The 24,331-nt window shown below is 41.4% G+C and overlaps 1 protein-coding gene across 2 annotated transcripts; it reads left to right on the top strand.

The window, feature by feature from the left end:
- Positions 1 to 761: 761 nt before the first annotated feature.
- LOC109425998 (transcription termination factor 2) lies at positions 762 to 23,441 on the top strand. Of its 2 annotated transcripts, XM_019701424.3 has the most exons (6): positions 762 to 982; positions 1,058 to 1,114; positions 1,183 to 2,200; positions 2,405 to 4,214; positions 22,788 to 22,945; positions 23,019 to 23,441. In XM_019701424.3, exons 1-6 carry the CDS (start codon positions 934 to 936, stop codon positions 23,161 to 23,163), a joined length of 3,237 nt encoding a protein of 1,078 aa, XP_019556969.2. In that variant the 5' UTR covers positions 762 to 933; the 3' UTR covers positions 23,164 to 23,441. The 2 variants fall into 2 exon arrangements, with proteins under 2 accessions (XP_019556969.2, XP_029731806.1); XM_029875946.2 differs by lacking the exons at positions 762 to 982; positions 1,058 to 1,114; positions 1,183 to 2,200; positions 2,405 to 4,214 and adding exons at positions 15,721 to 18,053; positions 21,827 to 21,953.
- The last annotated feature ends 890 nt before the right edge of the window (positions 23,442 to 24,331 follow it).

Here is a 24,331-nt window from a genome sequence, read left to right as displayed (position 1 = left end):
GAGTTTTCGAGCAATGCGTGCTAAGGATGATCTTCGGCGGTGTGCAGGTGAACGGTGTGTGGTGGAGAAGGATGAACCACGAGCTCGCTGTACTTTACGGCGAACCTTGCATCCAGAAGGTGGCCAAAGCCGGAAGGATACGGTGGGCAGGGCATGTTGCAAGAATGAGAGCGGCAGCCACAAACAGAGTATAGGCCTTTTCAGTTGACAGGTCCGTGTATGCCACTGTTTACAACTGCCGAACAAAGGCGCAAACGCTGAGCTGTCATTTCAGAACTGTTAAAGGCCCCCAAAATCAGCTGATTTTCAACGTCTTCTGATTAGGCCTATTGTGGCGTACTATAGTTGATTATGCCTTGTTTAAAATGTGATGTTGAACAAATGTATGTGTATGTATTGCGGAGATTCCACCTGTAGACTCCTGCGCGAAGATTAGTTTCGTGGATTTTTCTTGCGTGGGCCCACAGATATAAAACCAGACCGCGTCCTGGTGAATATTTTACGCTGTGTTGTTAGGTACACATTTGGTGATAGTTTTGCATTGTAAACAAACATTTATAACGCACCTACGCTGAAAATAAGCCTAATCATTTATTTGCGTCGGAATCTATAAATCTTCACAACGGGCAATATTTTTTAACTTGTTAGTTACGCCGTTCACACAAAATGCTCTAAAAATTCGGAAAAACGTGAACAGATCGCCCACTACACAGAAGTGTCAAAAGTTTGACTTGTCGGCATAAAATCTCGACGCGGAGTCGACGTTGTTTTGTCGGCATAAACAGAATTCAAAAGTTTTGCGCTAGTTTTCGTGTCCGTTCCCGTTGCCAAGGACGTTGTGAGTGTTTTTCGCAACAATTTTGTGCATTTTACGGTGTTTTTCTAGTGTTTCTTTAGTGAATTTTGTGTGAATAGTCCACTGCTACCGTCGTGATGTCCGAGTGTGATGATATTTTTGCGGACAACTCATCCGAGGGAACCGGTAAATTTCGGGGGTGACTTCTGAATGGGGAACAATCGTGAAGGGGTTTTCAATGCGTGGTTCTCGGATTTTCAGATTATATGTCCTCCAGCAGCCGCCAGGATCCGCAGGAATCGATTATGATCGAAGAGAGTAAGTACTTATTTCGGAGCCTAACAAACGGATTTATGTAAATGAGTGATATCATTTGCGGATTTCAGCGGACACCGAAGTGGACGATGAAGAGGACGAGGAGGAGAAAGTCATCCGAGAACGGATAAAGAAGCGTCAAAGCCGACGAATGTCCTTTCATCCGCGGCAGACAAGTTCGGATGTCAGCTCCGATGAGAACGAGGACAACGAGGAAGGAGAAGTGACCATAGCTAGCGATGGAGACACTAGTGAGGAGGAAAGGTTGAATGAAAGTCGAGCATTGTCGCCAGCCACCCGGTTGAGTTTGTCCGGAATTCGGCCACCGGATCTCAACGAAGATGACGATGACGGCGATGATGATGATGATGAGGTTGTGGTGGGACGGAAAAATAAACGGAACGTACTGATATCCGACGATGAAGATGAAGTCGTACAGGAGAAGGGTGATTCCTTCGACGATAGTCTTCCGTTGCGAAGTTTTAACGCAGAAGGTAGTTCCGCTAGCCCCAAACTGTCGTCAACTGGTTACTCGCATGATGGTCACGAGGAATCCGTTTCGAAAGGTCGATTGTCTCGTGATGTGAGAATGTCGATCGAAACTAAATTGTCCTCCACGGGTTTGGAGCCCAGAACCGAGGAGGGCGCCAATCGAAGCGATAGCGATCCATCGTCGCTTGTGATCATGGAGAAGTCGTCGGAGGAAGTATTGTCCCTGTCCAGTGATGATGAGCAGCCGGTCAAAATTAAACCCCTAGTGCAGCCGACCATCAAGGCAGCTCTCGCAAAACAACGAGTATCGCAGAAGTTCTACGACAGCAAAGTCAGAGAACTGGCAGATCTGCAGAAGAAGCACGAAAAAATGGGAAACCTGTCCAAGCTGAACATCAATCTGCCGGACAAGGGAGTCGGATTGCAGAAGGCAAAGCAGAATCTGGAGAAAGAAATAGCCAATATGAAGGGTGAGCTTGCCAGCATGGAAGTGCACGACTCACGAGGAATCCGCGATGAGATTCAGAAAAGTTTCGAAAGTTCCGTCGATGCCAGTGGTAGGATAGTGCTGGATAGTGCCAACAGTTCCGTTGCCAGGTGAGATTTTCAAGTTTATTCTCCGGAAAAATTGCTGGTAAACTCGTAGCAGTTTTCACAGAATTACTTCAGTTGTTTTGACAAAAAAAAATCATTTAAAGTTATGGTTGAAATTTCTTTCACTAAGAAATTCTGTCATTGCATTATTTTATTTTATCCAGAATTTTGAAGAAATTTGCCAACCTTGTTCTGTAATCATTCCAGCAACAACGGCAGCATGCAATCGGCAGGCAACGATCGGAAATCGAACAACAATAACAACCAGGTGGTCAACATTTCGTGGGACGACATTCAGAAGGAGGTTGACAAGATTCAACCGAAGCATACCGGGAAGCAGGGCATAGCGACTTTTGAAACGCAGAAAACGATCACCATTGACCGGTTGGCAACGTTGCATAAATCCATCGAGGGATGTCCCAGCGAGGACACCTTGGCCGATCCTCCGAAGCTGTTGCGAATCGAACTGATGGACCACCAGAGGCACGCTCTGGCTTGGATGCTTTGGCGTGAGAGCCTCAAACCGAGGGGAGGTATTCTGGCGGACGATATGGGGCTGGGAAAAACACTGAGCATGATTTCGTTAATATTGAAAAAGGCAGAACTGGAAGATCCGGATCAAGAAGAGGAAGAATCCAGCGATGACGAAGAGCAGGAGGACAATGGTTGGACAGTGAAGGGAAGACGCGATTACTTTGCTGGTGGGACGTTGATTATATGTCCGGCTTCATTGATGAGACAGTGGGAAGGAGAAATCAAAAATAGAGTAGCCAGGAACAGCTTGGCCGTCAATGTTTATCATGGAACAAACAGAGACGTGAAGCCGCGGCATCTGGCGAAGTATGATGTGCTGATCACGACCTACAATATCGCTTCCCGCGAAGCCAAATCCGAGCGAAGTGGCATCTTTGGCGTTAACTGGGAAAGGATAATATTGGATGAAGCACATATGATCCGAAACCATAAGAGTGCCATGTCGGAGGCTTGTTGTCGTCTGAGGGGTCGGTTCCGATGGGTTCTCACTGGAACTCCCATACAAAACAAAGAAATGGACATGTACGCACTGTTGAAGTTCCTTCGTTGTACTCCGTTCGATGATTTGAATCATTGGAAAAAATGGATCGACAACAAGACTGCCGGCGGAATGGCCCGACTGCAGACGATTATGAAATCTCTAATGCTGCGTAGAACTAAGAAACAGTTACAGGAAAAGGGATCTCTGCAATGCCTTCCGGAGAAGAATGTCGAACTCGTTGAAGTGACGTTAGAGAAAGATGAAATGAACGTTTACCAAAAGGTGTTGCTGTACTCCCGGACGCTCTTCGGTCAATTCCTGCACCAACGGGCGGAAAAAGATCACGATGGGTTCATGGGTACACAACGGCGTAACATTCCGACTTTTGAACAAAACCGTCTCCCGAACATGGCATTCGATCGGGTTCACCAGAAACTGAAGCAGATGCATGCCAACGATGAAGTAAAGCAGTTTCAAATCTTGGTTTTGCTGCTACGACTTCGCCAGATCTGCTGCCATCCGGGATTGATCCACCAGATGCTTGAGGACGATGACGGAAACTTCGATCTTAGCACGGTTGAAGATGAAAATGCTCAAGAGCTCGATTTGCTGGCTCAGTTGAACAAGCTCAAACTCACGGACAATCCATCGGACGCGGTTGAGAGTGAGGCGCGCGTTGAACTTGATATCAGTGGAAATTCGTCACAGGACGCGGCCGCCATTACGAAGGCGTCCTCGAAAGTGATGCTCCGGTCCAATCCGGTGTTCGACCTCACGAGAATGAGCTCGAAAATCGCACGGTTACTGCAGCTGCTGGACGAGAAAATCCTAAACAGCGATGACAAGGCGGTGATAGTGTCGCAATGGAGCAGCGTGCTGGATATTGTGGCGCATCATTTAAGCTCCAAGCGGGTGCGGTACGTATCGTTGACTGGCAAGGTGCCGGTCAAATTTCGGAACGATATCGTCACGGATTTCAACAAGCAAGGAAGCGGTCCGAAGGTGAGTACTTTTGATTAAATTGGCATTGAAATTGTCATTTTTCCATCGAAATCTTCAAGATTGTCAATTATCTTCTCAAATGATAAGTTTACTGCTGGAATCCAGACCCTTCCTTAAATCTCCATCTGTCTATGAAATTCTTACCGTTGTTTTAAACTCTTATACTGATTACCTAATAATACCATATAATTATTCGGCTGACCGAATATTCAGACCATCGCTAATTAGGTAAGCAGTTAATTACAGGTATGTTCCGTTTTTGTCACTATCCGTTATTATCACTATCCGTTTTTGTCACTATCCGATTTCGTCAACATTTCATTCCGTTTTTGTCAATACTAAAGTTTTTGTCAAATTTGTTCCCTCGAACACGAGTTATTTATAGTTTAACATTAATCTTGAGGGAATTCATTCATGAGTGAATTTGAAGCAACCACCAATGATGACATAGAAGACGTATACGCTACAATAGCTTTGAACACATTTCAAATTCGGCTGTAGATAATGGTAATTCATGCTTTCTCTCACGCATAATTTTACTTCTTATTTGAACATGAGAAAAATTTAACCAATAGTCTGATAGAAAAATTACTCTAGCTCTATCAACTGGAACTTGACCTGAATTTTTACGCTACACTCTTTTTTACAAGATTTTTTTAAGTGTATGGGGTGTAATTCATGGCACACCCATAAGTAGAAATGTCATGTGCAGAGAGAGAGAAAAGAGTAGTACTTGTTACGCGTTCGATGTAAACAAATGTGTATTTTATTAAGAGACAATAAACGAGAATATTAAACTGTAATCGTGTTCTTCTGGTCTCGTTCTCGTTCCGTCCCACCACATTGGTGACCCCGACGTGATCCGTGACCGCGACTCGAGTCCTCGCGCACGACGTTTGTGAAAATTTTGTTATTCTCTTCCGCGTCGGTATTCGTGATTCTAACCTCAATTGGAATATGAATCAACAACAGGACCAGCAAGACGCTCGCGTTGCTGCAGCGGTTTCCGTAAAGCTACCCGACTTCTGGAAGACAGACCCGGAAATGTGGTTTGCGCAGGCGGAAGCGCAATTCATCCTCGCCAATGTAACGAAGGATGAAACTAAGTTTTATCATATCGTGGCCAAAGTAGACCAGTCAGTAATTTGCCACATTGCTGACCTGGGCCCTGTAGCATAATCGGGCTAATAATATTAGCTACAAGTTACAAGTTACAAGTACTAATATTACAAGTGCTAATAATTTGTGTTGCATAAAGGCTCAATTTTCCACTAATATTATTAGCACTTGTAATATTAGTGACCATGAAAATACAAGTTGTTTTGGTTCATTTACCTGTCAAAATTCATCCGACAGTTCACTATTAATTTGAAATGGCAGTTGATGTTTGTTTATATTCTGCATTTTCCGCGTAACATCCGGAAATAACTTCATTTATTCCGAAGTTTTGCATTCTCTATACAACAGAGGAAGAAAAGCATGTGCTGTTTGGATAATTTTCGGCCGCTCTGACGAAATACTTTTCTACAAAGTATGGCACAGCAAGTACCTAGATTTTTAGTAAAATGTCCCAAAGATTCAATAGTACAGGTTGAAAAACAATGTATAAAGATTTAGCAATATGTATTATGCTTCTTGTCAAAATCCCAAGTGATCTGGGATGCAAAAATTAAGCTTTTGCCTACTTTTATATGTCGCAACTTGATTCGAGTTAGTGTATGTATTGTAGCTCTTGATTAGCTTAATGTTGCGCAATACAAGCAATTGATTCAAATTTATTTCGCATCTGCAACTTTACCTGTGCTTATGCAGTGACCATAATAACCATAACTTTACCAAGAACCTCCAATCAAAGATGGGTATTGTAGAAACTTTGGAGAACTTGAGAGACTCAGCAGAAATTATATTTTGGATACAAAGTGTACATCAACGCATTTTTCTCTTCAATGAGTTTCGAATACATACTGCCAAATTTAATCGTCGAAAACTGGAATTAAGGTTGACATGTTAGATAAATAATATCTTTTGAGTTCATCAAAATGATAAATGGATTTATTCAAAACTAAATATGACTTCTGCAATACTTTAAATCTAACTTGTAAATTATTTTACAAGACCTTTGAGACTTGTAATCAAAAGTACAAGTCATAGCTAATATTTTATACTTGTAGTTTGTTTATGCAACATACACTTGTAAATTCTACTAATAATATTAGTCCATCCGACTTGTAGTATTGGACTTGTAACTTGTACTTGTAGTATTTTTATGCAACAGAAAATTATAAGTTACAAGCTACAAGACTAATATTATTAGTAAAATTTTCATTATGCTACAGGCCCCTGGTGTCGACTCCTCCAGCTGATAACAAGTACAAGGCGCTTAAAGATCGGTTGATATCACGATTCGCCCTCTCCCCGGAGGCGCGGTTGGAACGGCTTCTTGGCTCGACTGATCTTGGAGACCTGCGGCCGACACATCTGTTGGCAACAATGCAAGAGCTGGCTACTGGACTGAACGTTAATGACAATCTCCTCAAAATGTTGTTCCTGCAGCGCATGCCGGCAAACGTACGCCCTATCCTGACCATCAGTGATGGCACCCTTTCGAAGTTGGCGGAGATGGCCGATAAAATGATGGAATCGCCCAACGTTGCAGCCGTTTCCCCTGCTGCTATCGGATCCTCGTCCGGTGCTAACGATCAAATGGAGTACATGAAGGATCAGCTGGAGACACTCAGTGCTGAATTTCGTCGTTTCCGAGCCAGCAGTAACGACCGCCGCCGCAGCCGATCAGCATCAGCTTCTCGAATCGCGAACGACGTATGCTGGTATCATCGGAAATATGGTCAACAAGCGCAGCGTTGCAAGCAGCCGTGCCGATATCAGGATCCAAAAAACTAAAGCTCTACTCACCTGAGTCGGCGAAGGTGGGTGGAATGTTTTCCAGCCGGCGTCTCAAGATACACGACAGGTCCAGCGGTATGCGTTTTCTCATCGACACGGGCTCGGATGTCTCCATAGTACCAGCAAGTTGGAAAGAAAAAATGTCCGGCCCAATGCCTTTCGTGCTTCATGCAGCGAACGGTTCAGAAATTAAAACCTATTCAACTAGGTTCATCACGACAGATTTGGGCTTACGACGCAAATTCACGTGGAGCTTCTTGGTGTCAGACGTCAGCCATGCGATAATTGGCGCTGATTTTTTGGCACATTTCGGACTACTGATAGATTTGCAAAATAGGAGCCTATTAGATGCCAAAACAAAATTGCAAACCGTTGGTAAAGTGATGACTACCGACATCCATAGCATCACCACTGTTAACCTGGAACAGAATCATCCGTTTCGAGACCTACTGGAGGAGTTCCGTGAAATAACGCTTCCAGCTACGTTGCAGGCCGACATCCAACACGATGTTACACACCACATTGTTACCAAGGGTCCACCGGTAGCATCCAAAGTGAGAAGAATGCATCCAGATAAGCTGAAGGCAGCTAAGGAAGAATTCGCACTGATGTCGGAGCTGGGTATCTGTAGACCGTCGTGTAGCAGCTGGACTAGCCCACTTCACTGTGTACCCAAAAAGGACGGCCAATGGAGATTTGTTGGGGATTATCGACAGCTTAACCAGGTCACTATTCCGGATCGTTATCCGGTGGCACACGTGCATGATTTGCTCAACTCGTTTGAAGGTAAGAAGATTTTTACGACACTTGACTTGGTGCGTGCCTATCATCAGATCACCGTCGAGGTGGCTGATATTCCTAAAACAGCTGTAATTACTCCGTTTGGCCTGTATGAATTCACCCGCATGCAGTTTGGCTTGTGCAACGCAAGCCAATCATTCCAACGGTTCATGCACAAAATCTTCGGTGATCTGGATTTTGTTGTTGTTTTTATCGATGACATTGGAATTGCCTCGAGGACGCTCGAGGAGCACCTAATGCATGTCCGAATTGTATTTGAACGTTTGAAACAATATGGCCTCGTAATCAACGTTTCAAAAAGCCATTTCGCAAAGTCAGAAGTTGATTTCCTGGGGTATTCGGTGAATAGTGAGGGAATACGCCCACTGCCGTCTCGGGTTCAGGCCGTCTTGGAATATTCGCTTCCAGCGACTGTTGAGGATCTACGTAGATTTCTCGCCCTGATCAACGTTTATAAGAGATTTATTCCAAAAGCTGTGGATATGCAATTAGAATTGCGTAAAATGATACCCGACAATAGGAAGAACGACAAACGTTCACTCGAATGGAATGATTCGTCTCGAGCTGCCTTCGAACAGTGTAAGCAATCCCTGGCAAATATTGATCGACGCGTCTAACACTGCTGCTGGCGCTGTACTACAACAGTACTCAAAGGGTTCATGGCAACCGATTGGTTTTTATTCTGAGAAATTCGCCAATTCACAGAAGAATTACTCTACGTTTGGTCGGGAACTCACCGCTATGAAAATGGCGGTAAAGCACTTCCGGTATTTTCTAGAAGGTCGCCAATTTTGTATCCTTACCGACCACAAACCACTGACTCATGCTATGGGTACTAATTCGTCCAGTCGACTTCCACACGAGGACAGATATTTGCGTTATATTTCTCAGTTCACTACTGACATAAGGCACATCAGCGGTGTACAAAATACGGTTGCGGATGCTCTTTCTAGAGTGGACTCTGTTGCTGTAATTGATTACAATGCCCTTGCAGCTGATCAAGTTGGAGACGCAGAACTTAAACGTCTGATGTCAAGCTCATCATTGAGAATAGAACCAATGCGATTCCCTCATGTTTCGCTGCCTGTGTTCTGTGATGTATCTTTGAATGATCGAATCCGCCCTTTCGTTCCAGTGAAACATCGAGAAACCATCATGAAGCACTTCCATGGTTTGGCGCATGTTGGAGCACTAGCTACGAGGAAGCTCATATCGGATAGATTCGTGTGGCCTGAAATGAACAAACACATTAACCAGTTTGTCAGAACGTGCATGAGTTGCCAGCTATCCAAAGTAAACCGTCATACTGTATCGCCGTATGTGCCATTCGATGTACCGAAATCAAGATTCCGGCATATACATATCGATCTCGTCGGCCCATTACCTCCGTCCCATGGAAACCGTTATGTTTTAACAATCATCGATCGGTTTACTCGGTGGCCAGAAGCAATTGCTTTACCGGACATGACGGCATCTACGGTAGCGAAAGCATTAACCTCGGAATGGATTGCAAGATTTGGGACACCGGAAACGGTCACTTCTGATCAAGGTCGGCAATTCGAGTCTGATCTGTTCCGGGAATTGGTGTATATCCTGGGAGCTCATCACATTCACACCACAGCATACCATCCTCAAGCTAACGGAATGGTCGAACGATTCCACCGCACTCTGAAAGCGGCGCTTATGTGTAAAAGTATTCAACGTTGGAGTATGGAGTTGCCGTTGGTGCTGTTGGGTCTAAGAAGTGCATATCGTGAAGACCTAAAATGCTCTGCAGCAGATCTTGTGTATGGCCAGCCGTTGCGTCTGCCGGGAGAATTTTTTGATGCCCCGTCACATGTCGTCGACAAAACAGATTTCGCGCAGCACCTGCATCAATCTTTCAGCAGATTACGTCCTCCAGGTGTCAATCACCATTCGAAACCTGCTGTATTCGTGCACAAAGCGTTAAGAACATGCAGTCACGTTTTCGTGCGCGTAGACACTGTTAAGCGATCTCTGCAGCAGTTCTATGAAGGGCCGTACAAGGTGATTAATCGAAGTGAGAAGCATTTCGAAGTGTTGGTATCCGGAAAGAAACAGAACATTTCCATTGATCGATTAAAACCAGCGTTTACATGCGACGAAACCGTTACCCAGCATCCAGCAGAAGATAACCAGACTTTAGTTACTCGATCCGGCCTGCGTGTCCGGTTCTTGGTGTAACTGGGGGGGCGCCTATGGGGTGTAATTCATGGCACACCCATAAGTAGAAATGTCATGTGCAGAGAGAGAGAAAAGAGTAGTACTTGTTACGCGTTCGATGTAAACAAATGTGTATTTTATTAAGAGACAATAAACGAGAATATTAAACTGTAATCGTATTCTTCTAGTCTCGTTCTCGTTCCGTCCCACCACAAGTGCAATAAATTCCACGCGGTTTTTACACGATTTTCTTGAAATTACGCGATGTGCTGAATTCTTCTCTTCTAGTCGCTATTTCTTTTCGACGGGGCTCAAATTTCAACCAGAGATCTCTCTTGTCATCCTTGATACCCTGACAAAGTTTCCCCGTCCGAAATTGCTATATTCACTTGGTTAACTGGAGATTGCTATAGAATTTTATCCGGGATTTCATATTTCGATTGCTCTTAAAATGCAATCTTGGTTTCCTTCAGTAATTTCTACTAGTGATTCTACCTTGTGTTTCTCCAGATTATTTAATGGATTTCTTCTGAGATATCGTTAGGAAATAATTCAGAAGTTTCTTTAGGTGAATTAGGAGTTAAGTTTTCCAGAAATAAGTTTCTCTACGAAAGAGTAGTCTAGGAACTTGACAAACGATCTGGGGATATCTCCAGTAACTATTGAAGGATGCCCAGAAGAATCTAAGCATTCCCAAAAAAAAAAACCTACAGAAATCGCATCCATTCTGAACTTATACAGGATATCCAGAACTAGAAGGAATTTCTCATGTTTCCCACCAGGAAATTCTGGAGGATTTTCAGGAATAACTCCCCGGAAATTTCTACACAGAACATCAGGAGGACTCCCTGAAGAAATTTCTGGAGGGTTTGAGGAAAGAATTCCTGGAAGATTACTAGACTAAACTACTGGGATATTCCCAGGAAATGCAGTAAGAGGTCGGGGAGAATTATTATTATATTATCTTTTTTAACGAGATTGTCAACCCAAGGCTGGTCATCTACTAATCATGGGGAAATAACAAAGATGAAAGATAGAATCCTCTTGGAAGTATTCATAATAAAAGTTCCAGTAGGTGTCAGAGATGGAAACACTCTCATCGTAAATCAACTCGCGAGTGTTAAACCAACAAACCAGTTAAACCAGTAAACCACGGTGCCGAGAGTAAGCCGTGTGTGAGTTTATTCGCACCCGCTTGCTTCACGAGTATGAAGCAAAACAAAAACAAAAACACTCATGAATTTTTATTCGCGAAGAACAAGTGGAGATGCGGGAATTGCATTTTAGTGCGATTTTAATAGCAAAACAAGTAATTATCCAGCAGATAGTAGTGTTTTGTGCTTTATTGTTCCTGAAAAGTAAATCTGCCGGCCGTGTAAATTCGTTTTTTCATAAAATTGAAAAATGTTCAGAGCTGCTTCGCGAATCAATCACGAGTGCGACCAGCTTCGTTAGCTCACGAGTGAAGGAAGTGCGAATATATTCTGGCTTCTGTTGTCACGAGTAGGATAGCTTTGCGTTTGTGTCTGCTCAGCTGCATTCCTCACTGTTTTCCATCACTGGTAGGTGTAGGTGTTTTGACTGCGCATAAATACCAAAACAAAATCCTGTAGGAACCCGAGCAGAGGTCAAGTACTGACGATCAAAATGTGATATTGTATTGTTTGAGATAAGAGGTAAAAGTACTGAAAATAATAGCAAAAATTTGTTCTTGAACCATCCCAAGTAACAATCTTAATTCTATTTGGTTTTATTTGTTTTTATGATAGTTTTATCGGAACATTGCATATTCTAGTTGATCTTATCGGAGTCTCAGCTGAGCACAACTATTCTTCGTCAATATGTGGTTTTAAAAACACCTCCAAGAATACTTGAGGTTCAGTTCATAAAACCATAAACACAACAAGAACTGTTGAACTTATTTTCAGTTTTATAAGGTTCTTGTAGTTATCTTCAATCATCCGTTCTTGATCAAGAGTAACTGTTCTCGCATAAGAACAGTTTGGTTCATGAAAAATACAAGAAAAAACTCAAGCATCAGATTTTGATTCTCATCGTTCCATTATTGCTGCCAATCAAGAACACCTACCCGGAAACCCAACCGCAACGCGGTGCAGTGCCAAGTTCCTCCGGTTGCAGCATTCGAAATGAGGTGGGTATGGTCATCTAGGACGTCGTTTCCCGTGCAATCGGGGTTCCAATCATCGATCTTCAAAATCAACAACTACTTACCTGTTGGAAGTGCTGACCGGAGGAATGAGGCACTGCACCGCATCAAGGCCGGTTATCGAAAAAGGTCTGCCTGGTTGGCAACGGTACCGGGCTGATAAATAAATTCATCGGACGAGATTCACAAAATCCACCGCGGTGCGATAATTTATTGTTTGTTTACAATTTGGCGTACATGTTTTATGACGTTCTTGGCGGAGTTTGCATAAACCTATATCAAGAACGTTATAAACCTGCGTACTCTTGAGTAATACTTCTTACCCTAGCATAAGATGAAATAAATTTAAGGCGTTCTGGATGGAGGCCAACCAGGCTGCATTGAGAACGTTATAAATCCTAGTATTCTTGAGTTATGCTTTTAGCTCTGGCATGAGTTGAAAGAAATTTAAGACGATCTTATGGTGATGTTGATTAAAACCATTGATGATGGACCGACCACCGGCCTAGATTTCAATGGAAGCCATGTTGAGAAAACTCATGAACAATGTTCGCATGACCAGGAATAATATTTTTAAATATTTTATTAGTGCGTTATAATGGAAGCGCGTTGCAATTTTTGGAAGTATCTTGCAACATATATACGATGAATTTCGCTTGGCATTTGGCATCCTTGTTACACCACGGAAATATTTCCCATTTGTGTAATAAATTAATCCCGATTACAATAATGTGTCATTTTCATTGTGTTTTTAATTGCAATTTAATTCACCAAACTTTTCTGTCGACATAAAAGCTGCATCAGCAACAACACTGACAAATTTATTATCGTTTTATCGTGCACTTGAAGAATTCTACAAGGAGAGAGCAATTCGCCTTGAGGACAACTTGGGAAGTACAACAAGTTTTAAGAGAAATTTAAAAACAACTCTCCAAGAGCATCTTAGGATGGGCCTCTTTGGTCTTATGGCGGGTTTATGGTTGAGTTGATATCGTGTTGCAGAGCAATTTGGTTTATGCATGGTTTTAAAGAACAGGTGTTGAAGAATACTTCAAAAGCATTATAAAATTAATTTTGTTACTTGGGATCTAACCAATAGCAAAATTTGATATTTGAAGATCAATCAAATAGCTCACTGCTATTGGTTAGATCTTACCAAGAGTTAAATGTGCTATGATGATGATGTCCCAGGAGTAAAATTGAGATATTTTCAGTACTTTTACCTCTTATCTCAAACAAACAAATATCACTTTTTGATCTCCGTATCAAAATATGCAATTATTGAGATATTTTACTCTGCTAGGGAATCCTTATAAATTTTTGGATGGAGGACATTCCCGGGAAAAATATCATAAAAACTCCAATTAAGAACTTCTGATGAAATTCTAGAAAAAATGTTGAAGGAATCCCAGAAATAAAATTTGGAGGAACCTCAGAATGAACCCCTGGAGAAATATTAGAAAAATGTTCTGGAGGGATTTCGAAAAGTGATCTTGAAAGAATTCCCGCAGGAAATTCTGAAGAAACGGAGATACTCCTAAATATATTTAAAAAGTAAAATCTTGGTGAATCTCCAAAGCAACTCGAGTTGGATTAATTTCAACAGGATGCCTAGATTAAATCCCAAAATGATTTTCTTAGCTTACCTTGTGCATTAGGGCCATTATAGACCCAAATTGTACACAACGTCAGCGAGCTGTTCCCATCATAATGCATAAAGAAGGTTAATAATTCCATTTCCTGGTGGAATATTCGAAGAAACTCCAGGAGAAATTAAAAAAAAAGACATCTAGGTTGATCCGAGAAGGAATTTCTGAAGAAATCATAAGGGGCAAAACCTTTTTTCTCTATTTTTTTTATCAAATTCCAAAAGATAAACAAGCGGCATGGTACAAGATAACCTAGAAGAATTCTGGAGGAACTTCTTGGGGAATCCAATATTCTGGAGTGCTTGCTTAGCAAAATTCCTGGAGATTTCCTAAAAGTATCATAGAAGAAACTTTTATAGGAATCTGTGAAAATGATACTCGTGGAGAAATGCCTTCCGGAAGGAAGTAAACATATCCTTTTTTGTAAGGATATTGAAATTATGTTCCTGGAGATTAATAGTTCCTGGAAGTATGTCATATTTCAAAACGTCGATCTGGGTACTGGAACTATTTTTTTTTTATCTAGTTCATTTATTTGGGGCTCAATCGCGTATAACGCTTTACGGAGCCGAGGATCTTTCTTTGTACTTAATAGTATACATTATACAGAGTAATAACTTTTTAATGATATCTGTTAGTAATGGGTGGAAGCCAGGGTACTCGTGGCAGCTCGAGGTTAGAAGGTCACATTTTGAGGGATGGACAGGGTAAGGATTGGGCCAAATGTTTCACTGCTGCTCATCCGGGGGTGAATCGCATCTTGCTAGCGAATTCGGTGCCTTGTGGTATTGGTACCAACTTGTTGTGGGACTTGGTCTTCCGGATGGCCAGGAGTAGCTTGGTAACACAAAGAGGACAAAACAGAGAAAACAAACTGGAGAAGAAAACACAAGCGAATTAAACTTTTATACCAGCAGAGCGAAGAAAGTCGAAAATGTACTGGAACTATAATATGTGTCATTCTTGTGTTCAACGAAAATAAATTTCCAAAAATGTCACAAATGTGGTGAAACCCTCTTGTCGGCGTCACAGTCAGAAAACTGTAATTTGAGCTGGTTGCAGATGTGCTTAAATTAATGTATTTAACAATTAAATTTAATAGTAAACAGCATATTTTTACTTTTGGAATGTGTTCTACAGTAAAACTTCCAATTCATATTAAAATGTTGCAAAATATTTTGTTAAAGAAAATTATTCCGTTTTTATCACTATTCCGTTTTTGTCAACTGAAAATCGCGGACCGTGTTGATAAAAACGGAACATACCTGTATATGTAATCTCTTCCGAAAACTACCATTGTTAGGCCATAGGTTCTGACATGTTTGATCAACATCGACTTCACAATTACAGTTCAAACGTCAAAACTAAATCTCTCAGTAAACGTTATAGGTAATTTGCGAAAATCGTGAGCGAATTGGTAAAAACGCGCAAAGTCAGTATATAAAATCACCCTACAAATTCACTAAAACAGTGGCAGTTGCGCGACCCCCATACTTGTGTTTTTTCCGCCAATTTTATGAAACAGGCTGAAACCAATAAAATATAGAAAGCGAAACGCAATGATATAACCGACAAAATGTAGGTAAATTTGTTACGCAAACGTTGGGTCTTCACCTGGGCGACAACCACCTGTTGCTATTTGTTATCGGTACACGCCAGCTTTCGCTCCGGTCAAGTACCGAATCGATCGAATCACCCTTCGATACGTTCCTTGACATTACCCGAACAACCGTTGCCATGGCGTGGTCGACGGAACTCGTTTACCCGGAGCAAATAACGCGGCCCAGTTCCAACGGTAAAATTTTCACTTTTGTTCACAGCTGCCACCGTTCTGGTGGTTCCTTGCTTTAAGTTCAGTAAAATGTCCAACCGCACGTTCAACCGCCTGTGGACCAGTTCCCAAAAGGATCTGGAAAAGCTAGCGGTCAACGATTTCGAATACCAGGCTATTGAAGCGCAGCACGATCGCAGCGAAATCCAGGGCCAGGTGTACGAACTGTACCTACGGTATATTGTGATTGCCAATAAGCTGGAGGAAATTTATGACCAGATTGTGCAACCCCAGAAGCGAATTCTGATCCGGAAACTGCTGGACAACTGCTTGGGCCGGGTGCTCGAGTTGAAGCACGACTTGGTGGTGATCGATATGATGGAGTTCAGTTATAATGACGCCGTGGTGGAGAAGCTTGGCCTGACTCCGCTCAGTATGGAGCTCCATGTGCCCAAGTACTTTCGGCGAGAAAAAGAGGAAATGCTGAACGAACGCAGGAAGTTTATGGATGATATATTGAGGCGAATTGGCGCGTTAGATGAAGAGATAGTCGAGGAAGAATTGTCGGAACTGGATGCAATAAAGATTATTCAAACTCACGAACGAGCCCGACAGGGACGTTTACGAGCTCAGTTCATGAAGGAGTTGAAACTGCTCAAGGAAAAGGGCAAGCCGGAAAGTCGAGACAAGTCAACCACGGGTCTGAATGCCGCAATGAAGATTCAAAAGGTCTGGCGAGGTTACGCTACGAGACGCCAGACTAGACGACGAAAGATGGAAGAAATGATCCTGATCGGAATGATACCACCTCAGGTCACTACAGCGCGAACAGCAGTTGACGAGTTGGAGGAAGCGAAAGTAGCGCGATACCAACAACAAAAGGACTTCCAAGAGGAATACGAAAACTCGCTGGTTCGCGTAAAGGAGGAAATTTACTCCAAGCAGGGAGCTGCCATGAAAGAGGACATTGCCGATGAAATCCGCACTTGGTTCAAAGAGTATCAAAAGCGAACAGGACGTTTGCCGGATTTTCCCTCGGAGGAGGCCGGTGGCTCCCGCCATCTGCTTAGCCGTCAGGCAACAGAAAGTGAGATGAGCCGGTCATCCGTAATGTCCTCTCGGGAGAGTAAATTGAAGTCTTCCAAGGATCCAAAGTTGCAACAGAAGAGACCTGGGGAGGTTTCGCTCGAGGAAGGATTGGATAAAGCGTTCAAACCGATGCAATCCTCGTTTCTTCCGGAAATTAAGAATGGCATTGACGAATACATCGAGATTTGGAAGGGCAAAGACGAATCGCATAACCTTCGACAGACCTATTACGATGATATGATCTACGAGGAAAAGTATGCGGACGTGGAGACTGAGCTCAGGCGCATCGTAGACGACATAATGCGGCAAGAGTTGGATCTTTTGCAGATTGCGCTGGATAGAGATCGAGCCCAGAAAGGAAAGAAAACCAAGAAGGGCAGTAAGAAGGCCCGTCGCAGCGGTAAGAAGGGTAAAAAGAAGCGAGAGAAAGATTTGACCCCGGATCGCACGACGGAGTCTCTGTTTGAGGAGTTGCTCACGAATGGCATTATCAAGAAGTTTCCCGAAACACCGATCGAGGCCTATGTGGGGGATTTGAGCTACGCGGCTCGAAGTGCCTTAAATCCCTCACCAGGAGATGTTCGTCACCTTATCAAACAGTACTGCATCCTTCCACTGGGTTCTGAAACCATCCGTAATTTTGGACCGTGCATCAAGTCACTGCTCGTAGCCGGTCCAAAGGGTTCGGGAAAGACATCTCTAGTTCACGCAATCTGCACCGAAACGGGCTCTGTTCTGTTTGATATTTCACCAGCTAATATAGCAGGCAAGTATCCAGGCAAATCGGGGCTGATCATGCTGATGCATTTAGTATCGAAGGTTTCTCGGCTGCTTCAACCATCGGTGATTTACTTTGGGGATGCCGAGAAACCGTTCATGAAGAAGGTTCCCAAAACTGATCGCACTGATCCGAAACGTTTGAAGAAGGATCTACCCAAACTGGTCAAGAATATCCAACCGGAAGACCGGATCATGCTGATTGGCACATCCAACTGCCCTTGGGAGGCAGATATGAAGCTAATGGTACAGACGTACCAACGGTTTGTTTACATTCCGCGGCCGGATTACGGTGCGCTATCGTACGCCTGGAAGGAAATGTTGAGCCACTATAGCGGAGTTCCACGGCAGTTCGATACGGGCGCGATGGCAAAGATTTCCGACGGCTACACGATCGGTTCGGTGGCCAAGTGCATTCGCGAGGTGATTACCTGCAAGCGGATGCTGCAGCTGAGGACGCAACCGCTGACGCATCTGGAGTTGATCAACGCTTTGAGGTGGGGACGGAGTTTTTCTGTAGGGATAATTGAAAAGTGTTCAATGGGGTGGCTCATTCGGACGTGTGAAGATTCGAATCTAGAAAATTTGTAGAATTATGTCTAGAAGTTGTAAAATTCAAGGGGGTACTCAAAGAGCTTGAATATTGTTATGAGAGACTTGACTAGATGGATTCTATAACATTCCCCAGAAAACCATTCCCCAGAAAACCAATCCCCAGAATTCCATTCCCCAGAATGTACCATTCCCCAGAAAACCATTTCCCAGAAACCCATTCCCCAGAATGTACCATTCCCCAGAAATCCATTCCCCAGAATGTACCATTCCCCAGAATTCCATTCCCCAGAATTCCATTCCCCAGAATGTACTATTCCCCAGAAAAAAATAAAACTATTGCTTTAATTCTGAATGGTTTATATTAATAGCTAAAAATCAAATATTTGTTCGTAAAAAATCACCGGAAGAAACATCCTGCCAAAAATTCTTATTTGACAAGAAAAACTTCGGATATAAGCATGATTTGCCTTTACAATTTAGGCTATTGGTATGATTATTGGCATCGCAACTGCTTACTTTTTCAACATACATTTTTCCTTCTTTTCTGCATAGGCTGTTCTTTCGAATTGTACTTTTCAGTAAATTATCGGCATCAAAACTTCTTACATTTTCTACGTAGTTTTTTCCTTCTTTTCTGCATAGGCTATTGTTTCAAGTTACACTATTCAGGTAATTATCGGCACCACAAGCACAGGTGTTTAGAAATTTAGAAAAAATATGAAATAAATATAACAGCAATTTTAACACCGGTGGAGGCTGTAATGCCCATAATTTCCCGAAAAGTGCAATTCGAAAGAACAGCCTATGCAAAAAAGAAGGGAGAATCTATGTTAAAAAAGTAAGCAGTTGCAATGCCGATAATTTCTTGAAAAGTGCAACTGGAAAGAACAGCCTATGCAAAAGAAGGGAAAATTTTTGATAAACATATAAGCAGTTGTAATGCCAACAATTCTTATAACGACTCAAACATTTTTTTAACGAAGAAGGAAACGTAACACTCTGATAATTGCCATCGTACATCGATTTAACGGTTTATTTGAAAATTTGAGAGTTGACCAACTGCCAATTCGCGGTGCTCGCATAGTTTTTGTTTGAGTTTGACGTTTGCTCACTACTGCCATCTAGTTGATGATTGGCCAAATTCATTCCTTTTAGAATTAAGCGAACCTATTTCCGAGACTAAAATTTAAATCGAAAAATGTTCGAAGTGTTACGTCTGTTTGTCTGTGGTGACATTGTTTTCCTTGCGGCATTCAAAAGCCCAACACTGTTCCTTTTTTTAAACAAGCTTTTTTTAGAATTTAGGCAATTGGTAAAATTATTGGAATTATAACTGCTTTCATTTTCAACATAGACTTTTCCTTCTTTGCTGCATAGGCTGTTCTTTCGAATTGCACTTTTCAGGAAATTATCGGCATCACAACTGCTTACTTTTTCAACATAGATTTTCCTTTCTTTTCTACATAGGCTGTTCTTTCGAGTTACAATGTTTAGGCTAGTTACAATCGGCACCACAAGCACAGATGTTTAGAAATTTGAAAAAAAATATATAATAAATATAACAGCAATTTAACACCGGTGGTTGTAATAATGCCCATAAATTCCTGAAAAGTGCAATTCGAAAGAACAGCATATGTAGAAAAGAAGGGAGAATCTATGTTGAAAATGTAAGCAGTTATAACTTTAAAAAATTTACTAATTGCCTTAAATTTAAGAAGAATATTGTTTAAAAAGAAGGAACATTGTTGGGTTTTTGAATGCCAAAAGGAAAACAATGATACTTTTTCCCTTCTTCATTAACCGTTATGTGGCCGGCAAACTTTTTGCTTTTTTCTACACCGTGTATTTTAAATGGGTGCTGGGTACCCGGGTACCCTGCCGGCCACATAAGGGTTAAACATATTTAGAATTGTTGGCATTAAAACGGCTTATATGTTCACTTTTTCTATTCCATTCCATAGTATTGGAATAATGATGAAAGCCCTTCTCATACCGCATGAATGAAGAGCCTTTGAAGCGAATAATTAGGAACAGCCATTGGGATAGATCCCTCCAACCGTTTGCAAAGAAAAACGTGGTCAGTTGAGTCTTCAGTATCTTGTACACTGAACAACATCAGAAGAATATGCGTTTTCTCTGTAAATTTTGCACATCACTTTTAAAACGTTATTCATCGTAAAACAAGTGCTGCACAATTTTCACAAATCTGTCAAAAACAAAACATTTTATAGCAACGCAACTAACAGTTTGTGAACTTTCAAGATAGGTTTAAAGATCAACATGCAACTGTGTACAATGGTAATTAAACGTTTGAACCATTGTAGAATACTTTTATGGATATGTATGTATGTATACATTTTTACCTTAATTTGTTACATATACCGTACAAGAAATAGATATTTGCTCGTAATAACACTATAATGTTAAAATCCTTGCCTATAATACTTATGACACACATGTGATACAAGAATCACTGTACAATTGCGCTTGAAATGAGTGCCATACTGAAAATTCTCTCAGTTCAAGTCAGTCTTGTTAGAATTTTCTTGACACTGCGTACCGTTGTACAGGAATCATACTCGTATCACATGTCTGTCCGGGGTAAACATATCATTATGATCAACATTTTACTGTTTGTGTATCGAATAAAACTTTTTAGCAGAGTATATTAAGCTTTTCTGGGGAATGGATTTCTGGGGAATGGTGCATTCTGGGGAATGGATTTCTGGGGAATGGATTTCTGGGGAATGGATTTCTGGGAAATGGTACATTCTGGGGAATGGTACATTCTGGGAAATGGTTTTCTGGGGAATGGAATTCTGGGGATTGGTATTCTGGGGAATGGTTTTCTGGGGAATGTTATAGAATCGACTAGATGTACACACTACACAGAGATGACCGATTTTGAAGTGTGTGGTACCGTAAGCTTAGAATTATTATTAGGTACTATTTTTGCATTCTAAAAGTCCCCACGTAGATAAGATAGAGCCAGCTTCTCAGAACAGTGTTCTATAGTCTCTTTAATTTCAACATATGTTCGAAGATCAAGTTATTCATTTTGGAAAGATTTTAAAGTCTCCGTCGAAGTTTTACTATATGAATTGAATGTGAATAAAGTTATTTGAACATAAATAGGCATACTACACTGCCCCCACTCGCATAACAGTCCCATCTTTGCTGGGTTTCCTATTCATATGGGACTGTTATGCGAGTGGGGGCAGTACATTCCTTAGATCACGGCTCCACGAAATCAAGTTGTTCTTTATAAATTTAGGCAAGCTTTCTTAAACACATTTCACTGTCGTTGAGCGGCTTCTTTGATTAAATTAGTCTTATCTAGAAGTGTTGTAGAAGTGCAAGTAACACATTTCGGTAACTTTGGAATTGTTAAATTTGATTAAACGTCATGATGGGCCACCCTATGCATTCGCCATTTCCGTTAGTATTTCAATTTGCATCCATAAGTTAAAAAATGAGCATAGTTTAGCTAAACATAACTTTTATGTGATGTACAGTAAAGTGGGATACTTGGGTAACCTTATGTTAAGTTAAAGATAATTGTTAATCTAAATTAATTAATTAATAAGTAGGTATCTGTTCTAACTTATGGGGAACAAATACTAACGGAAACTTGCTTTATTTTTGTGCGGTGCATATTAAACAAACCTTCTATGGATCAGATTTCTAATCTGGACATCTTCATCCCTATTTGAAGCGCACTGGAACCCGTTTACAAGGAAGAAGAGGAAGCGTTCATGTACTGGTGGTGTAAGACTCCCCTCGGGCGGCGCCGGTCCAAACAGATGGAAATGGAACACGAGGCCCGGATGGAGATGGAGAACGTCGGGAAAAAGAAGAAATAGTTTTAAGCTAAGCTAGATTGATACCGTAAAACGGGGTGAATAGAAACAATGGGGCGAATAGAAACAAATAACTTATTGTAAAAAAGATGGCAATTATGTTTTAAAATTCATCAAAACTTAATTTTATTAGCTAGTTGGATGCTACTAGTGTTTCAATAAACCTTTTTTGAGATGATAATTCCGTTAATTTTTTTGTGAAAATTTTTAAAATCAAAGTATCGATTTGGAGGCAAAAAAACTTCCGCCATTTAAATTGCGTTTTATCGATTTGGTATGTATTAACAGACTAAAGTATTTTTCGACATTCAACATTTTTTTCTTCACTAGGTGAATTATTATAATCTAGTGTTAGAGTTTTAATTGAATTAAAAGTTATTTCTGTCTTGAAATTAGAAAAAATATCGAAAATTGTTTAAAGCTGTTTCTATTCGCCCCATTGCGGGGCGAATAGAAACAAGCAACCTTTTTTCAAATAAGTTAACGAAATCAAAATTAGTTTTGAATCCTAATTACAGCAATTAAAGAGGGAGGAGGGACCCAAAGTTAAGACCCTTGCAACTGACTTTATTACGCACGGTTCCAGAGATACTTGCCTAAGTATGCTGGAAGGTGTTTCTATTCGCCCCGTTTTACGGTATGTTGTGTTTTATCTCTATGTTTGTGAAGTTTTTTTTCAGTACTGGATTTCAGCATAATAAAGTGTCATTGTCAGAGAATTGAAATTGACAATCTGTAACAGTATTTGAAATCAAACGAATAACTGCATTGACGTGCGAGTACATATTTTCAAATGATTTTCTTCCACAATTTCAGGTGATGTTACTTTCGCTGACTGCTGGCGGAGTTGGGTTGAATCTCGTTGGTGCCAATCATTTGCTGCTTTTGGATTTGCACTGGAATCCTCAGCTGGAGGCGCAAGCTCAGGATCGTGTATATCGAGTTGGGCAGAAGAAGACGGTCTTTGTGTGGAAGTAAGTATCACCAAACGTTCAACACACAGGAGACAATTTTCACCAACAATTTAAATTTCCGACAATTCCACAGATTCATGTGCGTCGAAACGGTGGAGCAAGCGATCCGAGGTCTCCAGGAGAAGAAAATCGGAATTGCCAACGAGGTGCTGACCGGTACCAAGCAGAAGGGAAGCAAACTCAGCATCGACGATCTCAAGGCGCTGTTCGGGATGTAACGAGCTGCGCGGAGGGCGTTTACATTTACGGTAAGCTGGTCTACCGAGAAAACTGGGGTCGTCGGGCCATCTGTGATATCGACTATCGGCGAGGCGTTTTATATTAGTGGTCGAATTCTTGTGGTTGAGTAACGTGTTCCTTTCTACGCTGATGTTGTTGTTGTCCATGGATGATTGTTCGCGTTCGGTCGTTTTATTTGTGAATCGGTGTCTTTATGTGTAGGTAAATAAAACAAATAGAAGAGATTTTTGCTGCGCATTCCAGTTGAAACGGCGAACCATTTTTTTTTGTATTTGCATTAGAAAGAACAACATTTTCCTTTGATTCCTTTGATGATTTTGTTGCAGACTACTACTCTATGTGGTTTTGGGATGCTGTGTGTTTCAATAACTTTGTTCATACAATTCATGACTTCAAAAATAACATATTACTTGCATGGTTTTAACACGTAACTAACTATGTTGCATCATTTCCATGTTTAGCTGTTTAAAAATCAACGATTGTCGGTGCATGTGATTTGTTTTGTTCCTGTTGGTGTTGTTTGTAATGACCGTCTAATGATTTTAAATTCATACAATATCAAACTGATAGCAAGTTGCAGTGCGTGCCGAGCTTGGTTGTTTCACAATCTTTGTTTTGTTGAGTTGTGAAAGTAAGAATCACAATATTCAGAATTTCAACCACCCCCTGCCATCCCCTATGTCACACTTTTTGTACGATATTTTCGAAATTTTCCTATGGGTCGTCACATATTGTTCAATATTTCATCTCCCTCAAATGATGACAAGGGCAAATGCCGAAAGAACTCATTGCATTGCGATACACTCTCTTTCGAATCTGTTTGTATGACTTAGGTTAAATGTATTTTCCTTGAAACTTAAAAATAGCTAACACTTAGATATACTCTGTAAAGTAGTCTTTGTTAAACCTAATAGTAATGTCTCTACATAAAATAAATATTTTAACGTTGCCAAAGTTACAGTCATACAGTTGCTGAGTGTCTTACAAAGTAGTCTCGCTACTAAATTTTCTGCCAGGATTTCCTTCAATTACGGCATTTATCAAAGCGTCGGCGTTAAGGCAGAACTTGGAGTTGGTTTCATAGTGATCGAGAAGCAGATGCGGTTGGCGAATGAATCTGTGTATTCGGGATACGAGGCAAATTCT

This window comes from Aedes albopictus, chromosome 3 (genome assembly GCF_035046485.1).
Source record: "Aedes albopictus strain Foshan chromosome 3, AalbF5, whole genome shotgun sequence".
In the NCBI taxonomy this organism is placed as follows: domain Eukaryota; kingdom Metazoa; phylum Arthropoda; class Insecta; order Diptera; family Culicidae; genus Aedes; species Aedes albopictus.
Note: the sequence above shows the minus strand (reverse complement) of the source record. Positions and strands in the feature narration are given on the sequence as shown.